The sequence below is a fragment of the Pan troglodytes genome, chromosome 5, assembly GCF_028858775.2.
Source record: "Pan troglodytes isolate AG18354 chromosome 5, NHGRI_mPanTro3-v2.0_pri, whole genome shotgun sequence".
NCBI lineage: Eukaryota > Metazoa > Chordata > Mammalia > Primates > Hominidae > Pan > Pan troglodytes.
The window spans coordinates 81,047,488-81,066,364 of NC_072403.2; the positions used below are offsets into that span (position 1 = coordinate 81,047,488).

Here is an 18,877-nt window from a genome sequence, read left to right on the forward strand (position 1 = left end):
GTTTGTTTAATCCTGTAATGACACAAAGCTTAAAAGCAATACTGAATGGGTGGGATGCCAAAATCAGGATTTTAAAAGCTCAGCAGAGATTGCAGTGTATGAGTAATACCTGTCTAGCTCAGAAAGAGTCTACCCAAATATCTAATACAATCTTAGTTTGCATTATTAGGAAGAGGGCACCTGATTTGGAGAGGTAGTGGTACTGCTTTGCTGTGCACAGGTCAGACACAAGTGAATGATTTCCCTAAATACACTTTAAAAGTGTATGCTCCAGGAAATTAGTCATGTGGAGGATGAGAGAACTTGAAACCAACAGTATATGTTTAATGGATAAGAGAAGACTCTTCAGGCATATGACAGAATCTGTAGAAACATGTATCTAAATACATTAGAACTCTTCAAAACAGAAGCACATTGAATAATGCAGTGTGAAAAATCCATGGTGTTATCTTGAAGGTCATGGCAGGTACTCAATTCACAATTATTGAAGTAAATTTAAAATCTAGCATTTTCACTTAAAATTTCATTAGACATTATCCTATACAACTATGATATGCTAATTAAGAGGATATTGCAAGTCGACAAACTCCAGAAATGAACATCTCTTATCTCTAGGAAACATCAACTAGAGGCTAAAGAGGAGGTAGTGGTGGTGATTATACATGTGCATAATATAGGATATTTCACTGTGATTTCAATATTGTGAATACTGTAATCTTAAAGAAAGTAATCTAGCAACTAATGTTTTAGAGACATAAGTATAAAATCAAAATCATCAAAATATGGACTTATGGTGTATGAGAGCCTTGCTTTTAACTTCCAGCAAAACTAAATACAAGTTAGAGTATTTGGAATAAAGATACTGTTTTCATAGAACTTTATAAAATGGGTCACTAAATCTATGAGAAACGAAATGCAAATTTCTTATAAATAATTAAAAAGAAATCATTAAATTATTTCTTACAAGATAAGAAATCTTCCATTCTGTTTCTATTTCACGTAATCCTTCAATCTTTTTATATATGTACTCAAGATATACGCATTCTTTCTCTGCTTTTTTTTTAGGGTACTTTGAATCCCTATTGTGTGTTGTGGGATGACTCCAAAACGTAAGTGACAGATGTTTTCCTACATTACTTTGGGCTAAATTTTCAAAGCACATTAAGTTATTTCAGCTGCCTGCTAGTTAACAGGAATATAAGTCAGTGGGATGTTGCATTCAGAGAAAAAAAAAAATCTTCTTTTTGAATCTTCAGGACAGCATGATGAATGTGTTTGTGTGTAATGATGCCATCAGGTTACATCTCAAGATAGTATTGCATTACCTAATGTGTAAGGCACATTGCAATGTGAATTCCATGAGGAATTTTTAAAAGCTCTGATATTTTAGAATTTATAGAAGCTCGAATGCCATCTTAACATCTTGTCCTAGTAATTCAGCTTAGCATTGCAGAATAAAATAGCAAGCTCTATGGTCATTTAGCCAATATATTACTCACATGACCTTGAATCTATTATCAGAGTAATGCAATATTTAAATGGTCCTTCCAAATTGTTTTGTCATAAAAACATTGAGTGACATTTAATTTTTTATTTGTATATTTTTGAATTCAGGCTGAAAAAATAATTGCACTAAATAAGTATGAGTAATTCTTCCATGTTATTTTTTTGTTTGTAGAAGTAATTGCAATATATCTAATCAAAATCACCTTTATTTTATTGATAATCCTGAGATTTTGATATCTCAAAGAGCAGAAAAATCTGTAGTTAAGTCTTGGTTAGACTCCTATACTTTAAATACTTGTGTAGCTTACAACTTTTATTTTTTTGCTTGGTTTGATTTTGCATGAGGGGAGATAAATATCAATCAATCCCAAAAGTAATCCCACTCTATATATGCTGTCAGATGAAGCGCCATATTGTTGGACTGTATGTATTCTAAGAATTTTCCTGGTGTTCTTCACCCCTGATATGATCTGCATCTGAGGTTTTGTGATGCTACTTGTTTCTCACCAGAGAGTCTAGAAGAGGAGCATTTTTAGAATCTCTAGGAAAAGATCGAAACCTCGGACAATTTTCTCAGCCCTAGGATGCTGATATAATTTAAATTACAATTAATATTAAACATACTTTTTTGCTATAGGTTCTGATACTCTGGGTATCCTTTACTACTAGTCCAGTACAATAGTTAAGTACAGAGAATTCCAACTTGCCCTGTTGATAACATGAGCTGGATAGCCTTACTGATGTCATTATTATTTTTTTCTTTTTGGAACTTTACAGACAAATCCATAATAGTAAACTTTTTGCAAGCTTTCTCTCTCTACCAATAGTCAGAGAAGAATTTGGTGGTATAATCTAAGGTGCACTTAGTATGTTATATAGCCAAGGGAAAAATAAAATGCTATAAAAATCTAGTTGAATGTTTTCGGCCCAAGAAACATGTGCTATCTTGAACTCCTGATTTTAGTTTCCATATCTCTGTGAATAATAAGCAACTTTGACTTAGTTTTATTATTATTATTTTTTTTTACTGGGTAGAATCTGCTTCTTTGTTGATCTAAACGGGGGAAAGTGTTAGTTATTCCAAAAGCCCCTTAAGACTATTAAAGGGACACTGCAACAAGAGATAGTTCCTTATTTTGTGCCTCCTGTTGGCTACTTTTCATAGACAGTATAAGGTGTTAAGTTGAATTTATCGAACTATTGGTTTCTGAGGTCAGCATTCACCTGAGGAATCAATCACACCTCCCTAACATCTGCTGATAACATGACTCTTATCTATCACGAAGAATGTCTCAGCTTTACAACATTCAGCTTCTAAGTTGTCCTTGAAGAAAACTATCCAGGGAGAGGAAATGTGTTTAGTTGTCTTTCAAAGAAGATAATCTCAAGGGATTGGTGTAGTTCATGTTTTCTTGATGTATCCGAAAAGTGATCAAAAACCTTCCCATTGTGACAGAACTTCTTTCCCATCACAGTTTTCGCTAGATTGTTTCATTATTAAAAGTGTTTTTCTGGGTGAGCTTTAAACAATGAAGGTTAAGGCAACTTTATTTCCTTTCTTCACATTTGTTCTTCTATTTTGACTATATTTATATATACACAATAGTTTTATTGATGTAATGATATTGAAGTTGAGTATAGGTCCTCTAAATATAATTAATAGTGAAGAGATACTGCTACTTTTTTTTATACGGAAAACGGCTGACTTAAATATTTTCAAGATTGCAGTAATAAAGTTCAAATTAGAAGTTGTGCTTTAATTTTGGTTTATCAAGTTGCTGTTATTTTTATTTTTTTTTTTTTTTTTTTTTTTTTTTTTTTTTTGAGACGGAGTCTCGCTCTGTCGCCCAGGCTGGAGTTCAGTGGCACGATCTCGGCTCACTGCAAGCTCCACCTCCCGGGTTCACGCCATTCTCCTGCCTCAGCCTCCCGAGTAGCTGGGATTACAGGCGCCCACCACCACGCCCGGCTAATTTTTGTATTTTTAGTAGAGACAGGGTTTCACCGTGTTAGCCAGGATGGTCTCGATCTCCTGACCTCGTGATCCACCCGCCTCGGCCTCCCAAAGTGCTGGGATTACAGGCATGAGCCATCGCGCCCGGCCTATTTTTAATTTTTAAAAATTGATTTTTAATTACAAAAGCAATGCACGAGTATTTTTTACTTGTAAAACTTTAAGGCAGAACTGTTAATGTAAAGAGCCCCACTGATCATCACCATCTTGGGCCTCCACATCCACCCATATCTCTAAGATCATTCCTATTTACATTTTGTTGTTCATAATCTCATATATCCATTTATACATTGACGTGTATTCATTCATAGACATTCACACTATTTTTAAATAAATGTTTTCATATTGTATGAACACTTGACAGTCTCAATTTTAAATTCAACAAATATCTTGGAAAATTTATTTTACACTACCTATATTTCATTCCTCGTATCTGCTGCATTGTATAGGTATATCAAAGTTGATTTACTATTCTCTATATTGATGACTATTGGCATGATTTCTAATTAATTTTAGTCTCTAAACTGTGCTTCTGTGTATCTCCTTGTACATCTCTCCCTGAGGATATCTCTGCTCACATAATCCAAAATGTTGCCCTGTTGTTCTCTTTATATAACCCCGTTTGATACTTTCACAGCATGCATTCCTTTTTCTTATTTTCGTTTGGTTACCACCTGTCTTCCTCACTAGAAAATAAGCACCATGAAAGAAATACTTTGTCTTTCTTATTCATCACTGCACTGTTGGTGCCTACTATACCTGCATATAGGATACATTCGATAAATATTTATTGGCTACTTTGGTAAAAGAATGAATGTTTGCATGTTTCGTTGGTACATTTTCTATCTAAGAATTATTTCCATCTCTATTTGATTTTATCAGTTGATAAATATTTCTGGCAATTATTAGACCTAACATTGGAAATTTGATGGAAGAATGTTTCAGCTTGTTAAATAGTAAGATCCATTATAAACAATTAATTTTATTTCCAAGGGTAATCTATTACCCAGATTATCTCAAACAAAGGCATTTTATTTTACTATCATTAGACAAAACATCTTTAGACAATTTAGAAACATATATTTGTTTTCTTCTGGCTCACTAATTAACAAGATATTGAAAATGCTTCATTGTATGTCACAGATGAAATAAATTCAAAGTAATTTTCTCACTTCAGACATAGGCTTATTGTAAATCGGAGAATATTTTTTATTCAATAGATGCAGAAAAGACCTTCGATAAAATTCAACACCCCTTCATGCTAAAAACTCTGGATAAACTAAGTATTGATGGGACATATCTCAAAATAATAAGAACTATTTATGGCAAACCTACAGCCAATATCATACTGAATGGGCAAAAGCTAGAAGCATTCCCTTTGAAAACTGGCACAAGACAAGGATGCCCTCTCTCACCACTCCTATTCAACATAGTATTGGAAGTTCTGGCCAGGGCAATCAGGCAAGGGAAAGAAATAAAGGGTATGCGACTAGGAAAAGAGGAAGTTATATGTTCTTTTAAAGTGGCTTACAAAGTTATCATTTGAGTGATTGGTAATTTGCACATTCTTTGAGCTACTCTAAATTTGGATTTTGAGTATTAGATCATGCGTGGTGACTACATTTCCTGGAAAACCTATAATCCCTCCCTTAAATTAGCCTGTGGTCTTTCTCTACGGATCTTGTAACCATCCATCTAATACTCTCAAGTCTGTGAAGGACTACGTTTGTTTTCAGAAAGTGTTTCATTAATCCATTTGTAATTTATTTACCTATCTTGTTGTTGAAAACAAAAGCTTCTAAGGACTAGACTTCCCCATTTTTTCTTCATTTCAAATTGATTTATTGGAGTTGGGAGTAGCAACAGTCACATCTTGACTGAGACTGACACTGGCTTGTTTTCTCTCAAAGTTAAGTAATTGAATTGAACTAATTTCTCTCCTTTGCTTCCATTATCCTCATTTATTCATAACCAGAATATCTTTCTCTCCCTTTGTCATTCATCCTGGAAGTCAAAATTTCATTTACCTCACAGTATAACTCCTAGCAAATATAAAACTAACACTTCAACCTCATCTTCTTATTTCAGGGAAGTTGACATCATTTTCTTTGCTCTGTTAATGATTGATATATCTATACATTAGGAAGACACAATATTATATACCTTAAGAAAAATATGTTCCTCTTAGAAATTTTAAATACTTATACAAAGTGTTACTATTATTGGATAGCCAACCTTTCCCTGCAGGGAATAACCAAATGATAAAGCTCTTTTATATGGCTCTGTTCAAACTGGGATAGAGTGGGACCAAACTAAGATGAACAGAAAATAATCTTCTTATAAGTATGATACAGGAGCAAAAAGAACAAGAAAGAGGTCTTGTTGGAGACTTCATTTAAGCAATTAAGAAATAAACCAAGAATAGTAACCATGTAAAACAGCAATATCATGGTCTCATTGTTTGGAGAGAAATGCGGAAACATCTTCTACAGACTCATAGTTACCTAACTGAAGCCTTTTCGTGAGCAGCAATGAAAAAAAAAAGTCTGTATTAAAAATATTTAACAATGTATAGCCATCATTCCAGTAGAAAACTATTTCTAGAATTTCCTGGTGATTCAATTAACCATAGACAGGATTTGAAAACTATTTAACTTCAAGAAGTTATGTTACCTTTGTAGCACAGGTTGGTCTGTTTAGTACATGTTAACATATAACTGATTACATTATTGCAGTCGATACTTTAGTAAGAAATCACAATTGTATGACAAACGTATGATGTTCAGTCTTCTAAATTAACATTATTATGTGCAGTCTGTATGTCCAATATATGTTCTAGGTGCCAGCATGTTCCATTTTACTGGATAGTTCCTAAGGTCTTGTAGTTGTTCTTTTCTGTATTTAGAAGGGTAAAAGAATAACTAATTTTGGCTGACACTTGTAACCTTGCCTCAGTAGGTATATTCGTAGTCAGTATGTTGCAGAACTGCAGAAGCAGATAAGTTAAATTTTTGGAATTTGCATCTAAGATGTTAAAATTCCATAGAACTTTCCATTATCTATTCAGGTCCAATCATTAATTCTCTAATATTATAAAACTATGTTATGCTTTTTGTCCCTTGATTATATTCACACTGAAAATACTGAAAATACTAGACCTTTACATTATCAAAATACTAGTCCTTATAAAGTAAAATTTACCTGATCTCCAAAAAATGAAATTTATATTATAGACAAAGATGCTAATGCCAAACTTCAGAATGGTTCTTGGTTTTCAGATTTATTGTGGATAAAATGTTTGCTTCTGTTTGCAAAGCAACCCTGCTCTTCTAGAAATATTACAAAAAGCAATAGAAAAAATTTAATTTTCTAAGAAAATAGAAATACAATTAAAGATTTATTGGTGAGAAACTAAATGAAGCTTTTACTTTTTGCTTTTCTGTTTATACTATACATTATTTTTTGAAGTTTTTTCATATTCACAATTGTGTGTTTTCTCATAAAGCCATTATAATTCAGCTTTCTTCAGGTAAATTTTTCTTTTTAATTTCTTAAAATTTAAAAAATTATCTTAGAATGTTTTAAGTTACATTATAGATTTTATGATTTTAAATCTTAAATGCTTAGTTTCTTAAAGGTGTATTATTAAATTTGTTAGCACATAAGCAATTCTTTTTTAACTGATAACGTTTACATAAATGCTTCTAATATTATTAGCAACCCATTATGTCCATTAGTGTGAGCTATAAAGTTCAAGAAATGCTGCATCATGCCCTCAACACAAATTCTCTGGGCTAACATTAGGAATCAAATGGCATCATGTATTTTTCATTGTAATTCTCACCTTGTCCATCTAACGTTGGGGTTTGCACACTACAACCTGTGTCACAAATACAGATTGCTGCATGTTTTTGTAAATAAAATTTTATCAGACACAGTCATTCTTATTTGTTTATGTATTGTCTATTGCTTCTTTGGTACTACAACTGCAAAGTTGAGTCACAACAGAAATCATAATGTCTGCAACTCCTAAAATATTTACTATTTAGTCTTTTATAGAAAAAAAATTGCCAGCCTCTGCCCCAAACAGTGCTTTCCAGCACTTTTTATATCTTGGCACACAGAAAATATTGATTATACATCATATTGAAGTAAATGAATGAAATATTTGCAAGCAGGGTAAGGGTAGGATGTCCAAGGCTAGAGAGGATCAATATCTCCATTAGTTCTGGAAATTCTCTGTCACTTTTTGAAATATAGATTCACCCATAATTTGTCTCATTCTCGTCTGTAATACCGAATAATATTGTTTCCTATCCTTTTCATCTCATAACCTCTCTTCCATAGTTCTACTTTTTTCCCCTCTCAGTTATCTATTTTAACTTACTTTCAGTTCATTGATTCTCTCTTCAGTTTTGTCTAACCTGTTATTTAATTATCCATAGAGTTTTAAATTTGGGTTATCGTCATTTTTTATTTCTAGAGTTTCCATTTAATTACTTTTGATCTGGTAAATTACTTTCTAGGTTTTTCTTTTATGCAGATTTTTGTAATCTGTTGTATTTCTTTTAATGTATTAAGCATAGTTATTTTGTAATCTGTGGCTGACATGTCTTATATTTGAAACTTTTGGGGTTTCTTTCTGCTCTCTTTTATTTCTTCCAATTCTCACTCATTGTACTTTATCTCTTAGTGTGCTAGGTTATGTCATGTTAATTGTCCTTAACAAACTATTGGTGAGAATTCTTTGAGGCCAAGGATAAAAGTGCATTCCTCCAAGAACAATTCGTATTTACCTCTGCTTATTACTTGTTGATATTGCATTAACCTAGGATCCCTTAAGCTAAATAGAGTCTAGAGGTTCCCTGCATCACTCAAGTGTTGTGAACCCAAGCTGCAAATCCTAGCTGGATCGTTGTCACATTTTTCCACATATAGTTCAGAATTTATAGAAATATTCAAATGGGAAAGTTGATCTGAAAAAAATCTTATTGCTGGAAATTGGAAATTTAAATCCATATCTCCTCATATGTATAGTTCTTGAGTAATACATCTCACATCTCACAGCATGCCTGTAGAGAGTGCTGCCCTAAAAAGCTTTGTGTATATATCTTTTATAATCCTTATATTTTCTGCTTTATTTTGTAGCAATTTGATATTTCTTTTTAGACTAAAGTATTTAAGGACTAGAAGTGTGTCACATTCATTTTTGTAAATTATGCTTTGTTTACTGAAGAGACTTGCAACTAGTTATCAGTAATGTGTTCATTCATTTGACAAATGTTTCTTGAGAACCTATTATTTGTTCTGCTGTTTAAGGTGTCTGGCACATACATCAGTGAATAAACAAAAATAACTTTTTTATGAGACTTAGATGTGGGAGGGGCTGGGGGATGAGAAGGATATAAACATGATAGATATATAAATTATGTGTGTTAAAGGGTAAGAATTTCATGGGTGGATAGATCAAGATGAGAATAAGTAATGCCATTTAATTCAATTGACTTTTTCATATTCCTTTGACTGACTTACTCCAAGATTCCACCATTCATTTTTACAATTAATGTTTACTTAGCAAGCATCGAAAATGTGTAAAGGATCCAGGATCCATCTCCGGCTTTCATGAGCCACCTAATTAACTGTTACTTTTTTTTTTTTTTTTTTTTTTTTTTTTTTGAGACAGAGTCTCGCTCTGTCACCAAGGCTGGAGTGCAGTGGCACGATCTCGGCTCACTGCAATCTCTGCCTTCCAGGTTCCAGCGATTCTCCTGCCTCAGCCTCCTGATTAGCTGAGATTACACGTACATGCCACGACACCCAGCTAATTTTTGCATTTTTAGTATAGACGCAGTTTCACCATGTTGGCCAGTCTGGTCTCAAACACCTGACCTCAAGTGATCCACCCACCTCGGCCTCCCAAAGTGCTGGGATTACAGGCATGAGCCACTATGCCTGGTCTTAATTAACTGTTACTTTTGGTCATTGAGTTCTCTCCATTTCAGCTAGCTTTCCTCTAGTGTTTGGTCTTTCATCTTTTGTCTGCTGTCTGCTTTTCCCTCTGGCCCCACGGTGATTGTTATCCCAACTATCCAGTTAAATTATATAATGCTTGAGAAGAGGTAGATATAAACTATGAAATGAAAACTAAATATATTCTGAAATTAAGATAGCTAAGAATTCTGGCCAAAGAGATCTTTATTTTTACAAAAGGAAGAAAAACCAAGGAGCCATGTGTGTTAAAACAAAACAAAGCAAACTGCTAAAGGTGTAGAATCTACTCTCTGATATTAATTTTCTAGCATGGTAATAAAATTCAGAAATGAAAACTGGCTTTGTTCATAGGTATTTCTAAATCCAAAATATTGCCAGTGATATCTAGATTACTATTTCCTATAGTCTATTATTTAGCATATGAATAATGATCTGGAAAGACAACAATTTTAAAATAAATAATATTTTTCAAAATTCCTCTCTATAGTTTACTGAAAATCTTATAGGAGATAGGGGCTTTCAGTTTGTCCGTAAACATTTTCTATCTATTTGAGGTTATGAAATTGAAAATTTGCATCAAATTTTTAATTAGTAATATGAAATAAAGTATGATAATAAAAATAATTGCAATATATCTCATCACTCTAAGCTCCAGATTACTGAAAACATCAAAATGGGCATAATATTGCCTATGGCATGGAGGTGAATGATAAGAATCAACAAAAAAGTTCTCTAACAATGCTTGGTCCAGTGACTAAAGTATGGGAGGTGCTCAATAAAGGTTTGGGGTATGCATGAGTTGTTTGGAAGTTGTTTGGTAGGCATGAGTGGCTTGTGGAAGAATCTACCAAGGAAGGATAGTTATTCCTATTCTCTTGTTTGAACAATGGGTCTTAGGTATCTTGAAAAGTTATTTTTTAAAAGTATCATATACTTTGGGAAGAATTTCCAGAGTGTAAAGGGAAAAAATACCCTCGGTGAAAATATTGCGAAAGATGCCAACCAGAAAATTCCTACGTGTCATAGGAAGCTCTCATCAGTGTCTCTACTGTGTGAAATGTACACTTTGCCTCATCCATTTCTCCTTATTCTCAGAAAGTCATTGAAGTCGGTTTTGAAAGTATTTACTTAAACAAAGTGCTCTAAAAATCAATAATAGCAAAACTTGGAATTCATCCCATATTTCTCACCAATTTAGACTGTTCTCAGGGACTCTGGGATGATTTCAGGAGACCTTTACACAAGAATTTTAAAGTAAAATTATGTTATTAATATATTAATGGGTATAGTATTAATAAGAGCAACACAGAGCTGGCTGGTAAGGATAGGCCCCTGGGTAAGCTCTCTTAATTTTCTAATGTCTGTGGTTCTATTTTGAAAAGACTTTATATTGCTGAGAATTTATATTAGGTAATTTTAGCACTGTATTTTTCCAGTCATTTGAATGACTCAGACTAATTTTTTTTTCTATTTTAGCTTTTATAAACAAAAGACTGGACATTTTCCTTAATATTTAATTTGATATTTCCTTTTCTTATTTTAAACCCCCAATTCAGAATTGCTCACTTGTACTATAGTTAATAACCATTTTGCAGGTTTGGTGTTCCTCAGTAATTAAAGGTACCTAACATTGACTGTTTTAGACATTATTAACAAGCAATCTATTATGAATTTTCAAATATCTCCTAAAATTCTTACTAATATATTTATCTAATTATTTAAAATATAGATTTGAATGAACATCGGTAAAGATAAGATAAATTTAAAGAAAATTATTTTAAGGTTTGGTAATAAATATACAGGTTATTAATCCAACTTTGGAGGCCATTGAGGAAAAGTAATAGAATAAAAATGCATGTATCAATAATGATTTTGATTAAAAAAGAAACCTTCTGTTTAGTGATTTTCATTTGATATAATGGACATAAGTAATTATACCTGAGGGTTGTAAATCAAGCAATAATATTTTAAAATTTATATTTGGAGTCAAATTGAGATTTTATTGCAGACAATATATTTTGCAAAGAATGAAAACTAAAGATGGCATTTAAAAATATACATAAACATGGTCTATAAAAAAGTAATTTGGAAATTTACATTTTAGAAGATATTAGTATCTTCAATATAATAATAAAGCACAATATTGCCACTATATAGTATATAGAAAGCTGTCTGCCCACTCTCTCTACTTTGTACAAGTGGTTGTTTTTCAGTATGAACTGGTGTTGTTCAGATGTTTTTTGATATTCTTAGTAGAACTGGGCATTGGCAAGAATTAGGCAAATTTCATTGCCCTGAATTTTCACTAGTGTAGTAAGCTAGCAGTAGTCTGAAATGTGATGTACTTTGTGGGCTAACTCAAAGTAGATAGCGCTATTTCCTGCCACTAATACTTTGTCATTATAATCTTTAGCAGTGAGATTATGTTTACTAGGTTTTATGATACTGTGTTTGAGAATACAGCCAAAGGTTTGAAAGTTAGTGCCAAATTTTTTATTGGTTTGGTTGGGTCTTTTGGAGAACAGGAAGAGGGAAATAGGAGTAGCACTGAAGAAAGATTTCTAAAAAGTGCATTTTTGTTTGTTTGTCAGAAATTTTTATTTATTTAAAGAAATAACATTGATTATTGATTAGACATATATCATTATGGTTTAGGGTATGAGATATAGAGTCCAATGCGGTATTATTAGTTTAATGTGTATCTTCTTGTGGCAATAGTGAACAGTTTCAAAAGATGAATACATATTTTAAAGGGGGAGAATGACATAGCATTTTTAACCTTTTCACGCCAGGAATTGCTGTGTGTGGATATCTGTGTGCTGAGTCAAAGAGGCTTAGGCTTTTTTGTTAGAAACGTAATTGTAATAAAGTACCATGTAGTCTCAGAATTCTGTCCAACAAGGTACTACTTGCTTAAGTCTATAACCTGTCAGCTTCCTTTCCAGAATTATACACACATATAGATCCTTTACACGTTCTAACTTGAGCCTACGCTAAAATTGGAATTCAGAGAAACACCCAAGACTGCTCTGGTATCTGGTACCTACAAAAGGAATTGCATTTATTTTCTTTCATTGTTGTGAACTTCAAATCTCAGGACCCGGTAGTTGAGATTTAAAAGATAAAAAGTTTAACATTACTGTTCTAAATTCATTACCATTCACCTCTCCTAATCTAGAAACATATGGAAAATAGAAGAATATCTGATAATCCAAACAGCTTTGACATACTGAACTGATGTTAGTGCTATGGTCTGAATGTTTGTGTCACCCCAAAATTCATATGTTGAAACTTAATCCCCAATGCAGTGTTATGAGGGAGGGGGACATCTAAGAGGTGATGAGCTCATGGTATTTTTGCTCTCATATAAAAGACCCCAAAGAGCTTGCTTATCACTTCTGACATATCAAGAAACATAGAAGGCACTATCTATGAGGAATAAGCACTCACCAAACACTGAATCTGCTAGTGCCTTGATCTTGGACTTCCCACCATCCAATAAATTTCTGTTGTTTATAAATTACCCAATGTAAGATACTTTGTTATAGCAGCGCAAATGAACCATGAGAGTTGAAAAGTCAAAAGAGAATTATTTACGAAAAAAGAATAGGTAGAAAGAATTGGAAAATATCTTAGACAACTGGCATGTATTGCAGCTAAAAGAAATACAATACCTTTGTTTAGAAAGGCTTGACTACCCATGAGTCTACGTCACAGGTGAGCAACCATCCTTTTAGTAATTACTGTAATTAAAAGATATTTCATGCCTTAGCTTAATGTATTTCCCGTGTTCATAGATCTTTTCAGCCTGACCTGAGTACAGATCACAAGCCACTAATATGTATGATCTGCTTCAAAAACTAAGGACAAGAAAATCTATTTTCTATAGTTTCAGGCATGCAAAACTGAACAGACTGTCTTAAATGGAATTGGTTTTCTCAGGGAGGTCTCTCCCTTTTATGGATTTCTTTGGATCCTTCCTATATGACCCATTTCACTTTTTCCAACACCTGTATAGTTCTCAGAGCAGAGTAGCTATGTAATAAATATTTACTGAATTGAAATGGAATGAAGTTTTTAATTTTATGATAGATTTAAATAGGTTTTCTCCTTGTCTTTATTGACACATATGTTATACAAAAAGTGTCAAGTTTTATGTATCAATATACATAAAAAATAAAACACAATTTCTGAGTTGATAGGTAATCTAGTTCAATATATACAATAAAGTAATCTTATGTGTTTCTTTTTTGTTGTTGTTGTTGTTGTTTTGAGACGGAGTCTCTCTCTGTCACCCAGGCTGGAGTGCAGTGGCGCAATCTCAGCTCACTACAACTTCTACCTCCCGGGTTCAAGCGATTCTCCTGCCTCAGCCTCCCAAGTAGCTGGGACTACAGGCAGGTGCCACCACGCCCTGCTAATTTTTTGTATTATTAGTAGAGATGGGATTTCACCATGTTGGCCAGTCTAAAACTGGTCATGGACCATGTTGACTGGTCTAAAACTCCTGACCTCAGGTGATCTGCCTGCCTTGGCCTCCCAAAGTGCTGGGATGACAGGCATGAGCCACTGTGCCCGGCCAATCTTATGTGTTTCTGAAAGTTAAAATGTTCTTGCTCTTTTTCTTTTCTTTCAAGAGAGAAAAAAGTTTATTTTGCCACAGAAAATACAAAGTGATTCCGTGTTCATGGGAGGAATTCATAATTCAGGCTCTTATTTTCACACTGCCTTTCAACAACACCTACGCCACCCAGAATAATAATGTGCTAAGCTGCAGTGCCTGCAAAGTATTTCAATAAAAGAAGGAAATTATTTTCATAATTACTACTAAGTTCTTAATTTGTTCTGCTAAATGGTAAATCAGCCATAGTTAGTGAAAGAAGCAATTCTTGTGTGTTGATATTACAGGTTTAGAAAAGGAGGTTTGCAGTTGTCTTGAAATACTGAAGAATGATAATTTAATTTAAGAAGACAAAGGGTTAATTAGTGGAAGTTCTTCGAATCTCCACAGAGGAAGTACTGCATTGCTTTCTGATATTTAAAATGCTCAGTAAAGTCATTTACAGGTTTCTACTATTATTGGAAGTAGACAGCAGTATTTTCTAATGAATTGAATTGCAATGTGTCTGCAGGACAGAAATCAGTTCAAACTATAATTAAACTTGTCAAAAATATTAACATGAGATATATATTGAGACCTACTTTGAACACAGGCATAATTATTGACTTTATAAAGAAAGTGTACTATTTCAGATGTTTTCATGATGAATGTCAATTAGGTGCTCATAAATTGTATATTAAAGGGAAAATTTTTGAATGAGTGAATATTTATATAATTTTTTTCTGAGCTAATCTTTCCCTTACAGGATACCTAGAAATACATGGACACTTCTTAGCCTCTATTGTTAGGGTTAAGTAAATTATTGATTCACTAATATATCTCATTATCCAGCATCACTGGAAAATAAAAAAATAAAAACTTATTGCTGATAAAAGAATTTCCAGTTAAGTGAGCTTATCTCTTTTATAACCACTTTACAATTCTACTTATTTAATTTATCTTTGTAGGATGTACTTCACCTCCTGTATTGTGAGCATGGTCCAGGCTGAGATAATGCTGCTGGCCTAGAGCTCTGGTTCTTTCTCTACCAAGTAGGAGCATCTCTGAATCTTGACACTGCAGGGTGTTAAGCAGCATACCTGGCTTCCACCCACTGGATGCCAGTAACTCTCCTGACCCTCTTAGTTGTGATGGCCAAACATGTCTCCAGATATTACCAAATGTTCGTGAGGGTGGGGAGAGGCAAAATCACCCCAGGTTGAGAACCATTGATATAGGGGAACTTGTTGAAAATTCAGATTGTTGCCCCCAACTTAGAATAGCAACCTCTTGGAGCTATGTAAGTACTGTGTGCATTTTTGTTTTTCTATTTTATTTTGTTTTTTAGCAAGGTAAACTTTCCAAGTGGTTATAACACATTAAATTTGAGAATCATTATTCAAGTAGCCTTCTCTGCTTTTCGTTTTCTAAACTTCTGTTACCTAGGGGCAAATCAAATAGCTAAACTGAGTGTGTAACCTTAATATTACACGTATTTCAGTTATGTGGGTTATCCAATACCTCATCTCCAAGAAAGTGCCTGAACTATGAGGTCATCGCCTTCTTTAGTGTCTCTGGGACCTCGTCTGTTGTTGAGCCTGTTCGGAAACCTGGCTGCAGTAAATTTGACTGTAATAATGTCCTGTGCATACCAAAATGATGAGTGATGTCATTGGACAGGCTATCCTTTGGCTGAAAGTGCACTATGGCCTTGCTTTCCAGTATATGTAATGAATTTTCCCAGACTAATCAAATAAATAACCATAGTGGATGAGGACATAGCCATTTACTCATTCACTTTTTCACTCACTCATTTATTCATTTATTATTTGATTCTTTCATGCATATATTTATTCAAGAACCATTCATTGGGTACCCAAAATGTTGGTACTGGGGACACAAATAGTGAACAAGGTGTAGAACTTGTAATCTGTAGGGGAAATGTTAGATATGGGGCCACAAAGTCAAATAAAGATCATGGTTTTCATTAGCAAAGGGCTATACCTGAGCTAATTAGCTATGAAAGGTTAATTAACAACTTACCTATTCAGCAAAAGAAATAATATCTTGATCGTTTGGATTGTTTGGATTGATTGCAACCATCATGCAATGCCTAATGGTTGCCCCAATCACAGTTAATGCTATAGGGGAAATTAGCTTTACAGTGCTATAAACATATTGCCCATATTCTCACTATTAGAAAGAAGAAACTTTCCTGAAATTTGATTAAATTAATGGTTTAATTTCAGGCATAAAAGTATATTTAAGAATGCCTTCCAACATGAACAGACACTTCTAAAAAGAAGACATACATGCAGCCAATAATCATATGAAAAAAGGTTCAACACCATTGATCTTTAGAGAAATGTAAATCAAAACCACAGTGAGACACCATCTAACATTAGTCAGAATGGCTATTACTAAAAAGTCAAGAAATAACAGATCCTAGCGAGGTTGTGGACAAAAAGGAATGCTTATACACTGTTGATGAGAGTGTAAATTAGTTCAGCCATTGTGGAAGACAGTGTGGCAATTCCTCAAAGACCTAAACACAGAAATACCATTTGACTCAGCAATTCCATTACTGGATATATACCCAAAGTAATAGAAATCATTTTATTATAAAAACACATGCATGAGTTTGTTCATTACAGCACTTTTCACAATAGCAAAGACATGGAATCAGCCAAAATGCCCATCAGTGATAGACTGGATAAAGAAAATGTGGTACATATACCCATGGAATACTATGCAGCCATAAAAAAGAATGAGATCATGTTCTTTGCAGGGACATGGATGGAGCTGGAGGCCATTATCCTGAGCAAACTAACACAGGAACAGAAAACCAAATACCACAGGTTCTCACTTCTAAGTGGGAGCTAAAGGATTAGAACACATGAATACATAGAAGGAAACAACACATACTGGGGTCTTTTGGAGGTTGGCGGGTGGGAGGAGGGAAAGGATTAAGAAAAACAACAGTAGGTACTAGGCTTAATATCTGGGTGATGTATAGAATGCAAGAAACCCCCATAATACAAATTTACCTAATTAACAGACCTGACTTTGTACTCCTGAACTTAAAATAAAAGTTAAAAAGTAAATAAATAAAAATTAACCTTCCATATAGTCTATTAATTTTAAATAAAAATCATGTTAAATGTTTGGAGTATTTTTGACATGATTTTAAAAATGTACAAAAATAACTTTTAATTATAAAGTTGGAAAATAATGTTTGAATGAGCCGTCTGTTTAAGTTCCTCCAAAGCCTTTTTCTCTATAAGCAGTCTGCAAATGTGGCCCCTCTTCCTGAGTCCTGGATTTCCATTTTTTAAGCTTCATCAGAGATTTCAACAGTTAAACCTTTTTTCTCCAGCTTCTTCAGTCTTGGCCTCCAGAGACTTCTTCAACTTTGTTAGCAAAGATTCTCCAGTATCTCTTAAAAACAAATAGCCTCCTTTTAACCTATTTAAATTTTGTCATGATCTTCACAGGCTTGAGTCATCTGTCCTATTCTCTTTACCCTTCTTCAAGGTCAATGTCTTGCCTAAAGGAGTACCAAAAACATCTAGTGTCCAGATCACTTCCATTGTCTATTTTGGGGAAAGACAGAAACAGTAAACTGACCCCATATTCTTATTAAATTGTTGATTTGAAGTAACGTTCTAATTAACTTTTCATGAGTTTATGTCGTTCACCAAATAGACTGTAAATTTCTTAGAAATTGAGACTCAAATTTTATTCATCTTCCAGCCCCATCCCCACCCCATTCCAAACCTGTACCTACCTCTGCACACACAAAGTTATCCAAAAAGACTTTGGAGATTTGATTTTTTGATAATAATTGTAAACAACATGTGTAAAAAAGATTTTGTGTGCAAGTTACTGGCTGGGCACTGAGGACATACATGTTAATAAACACAGATCCTTCCCTTAAGAAGTTAGAGTTAGTGATGAAAACAGGAAAGTAAAGAGACGGTTACAGTTAATAAGCAAAAAAGTACATAGAAGGCAGAACCAATCAGACTAGGGGACCCAGGGAGGTCACTCACAAGAAATGATACCTGAGTTGGTTTGTGAAGACATTGGACGATTAAATGTTAGGTGGGTGACTGGGGGAGAGAAGGGGGAGAACGTTTTCAAAAAAGAACAAGGAGTGTGTGTAATGGTACAGAAGGTAGTGTTAGAGCACTTACCTTGTTGAGAAAGGAGCCAAGGTTTGGTGGGGAGGGGTGGGCAGCCGAGATTCAGGGGTAGAGCAGTAGACAGCCTAGGTTCAGGAGGAGAGGGAGTAGGAAGCCAACATTCAGGGGTGGAAGGGTGAACAGCCTAGGTTCAGTGGAGGAGGGGTGGGCAGCCTAGTTTCAGTGGACTGAGGAGGATAGCCTTGGTTCAAGGACGAGCGGGGTGGGCACCCTAAGTTCAGAGATAGAGGGGACTGGAAACCTACCTTCAGGGGTACAAGGATGGGCAGCCTAGGTTCATGGAGAGAGGGATGGGCAAAGCAGGCTAAGGGAGAGAGAGGTGGGCAGCCTGAGTCCAGGGAATTGAGGTAGGCAGCCTTGGTTCAGCGGGAGAGGGTTGGGCAGCCTAGGGAAAGGGATGGGGTGGGCATTCTAGGTTCAGTGGTAGATGGGTGTGTTTTCTAGGTTCCAGAGGAGAGGTAGTGGGCATCTTAGGTTCAGGAGAGTCATGTATCCTGGGTTCAGGGGAAGAGAGGAATGTGCAGGCTCAGTTTAAGGAGGAGATAGGCAGCCTAGGTTCAA

The 18,877-nt window shown here is 34.4% G+C and overlaps 1 protein-coding gene across 5 annotated transcripts in view; it reads left to right on the forward strand.

Moving 5' to 3' along the window:
- The window catches only part of ADGRB3 (adhesion G protein-coupled receptor B3), a 753,008-nt gene that overhangs the window by 439,129 nt on the left and 295,002 nt on the right, over positions 1 to 18,877 (forward strand). For all 5 annotated transcript variants that reach the window (XM_016955757.3, XM_054686001.1, XM_054686002.1 and 2 more), the window contains one exon: positions 1,066 to 1,109. In XM_016955757.3, the coding sequence (XP_016811246.2) occupies positions 1,066 to 1,109 (44 nt within the window). The remainder of the gene's footprint in view (positions 1 to 1,065; positions 1,110 to 18,877) is intronic.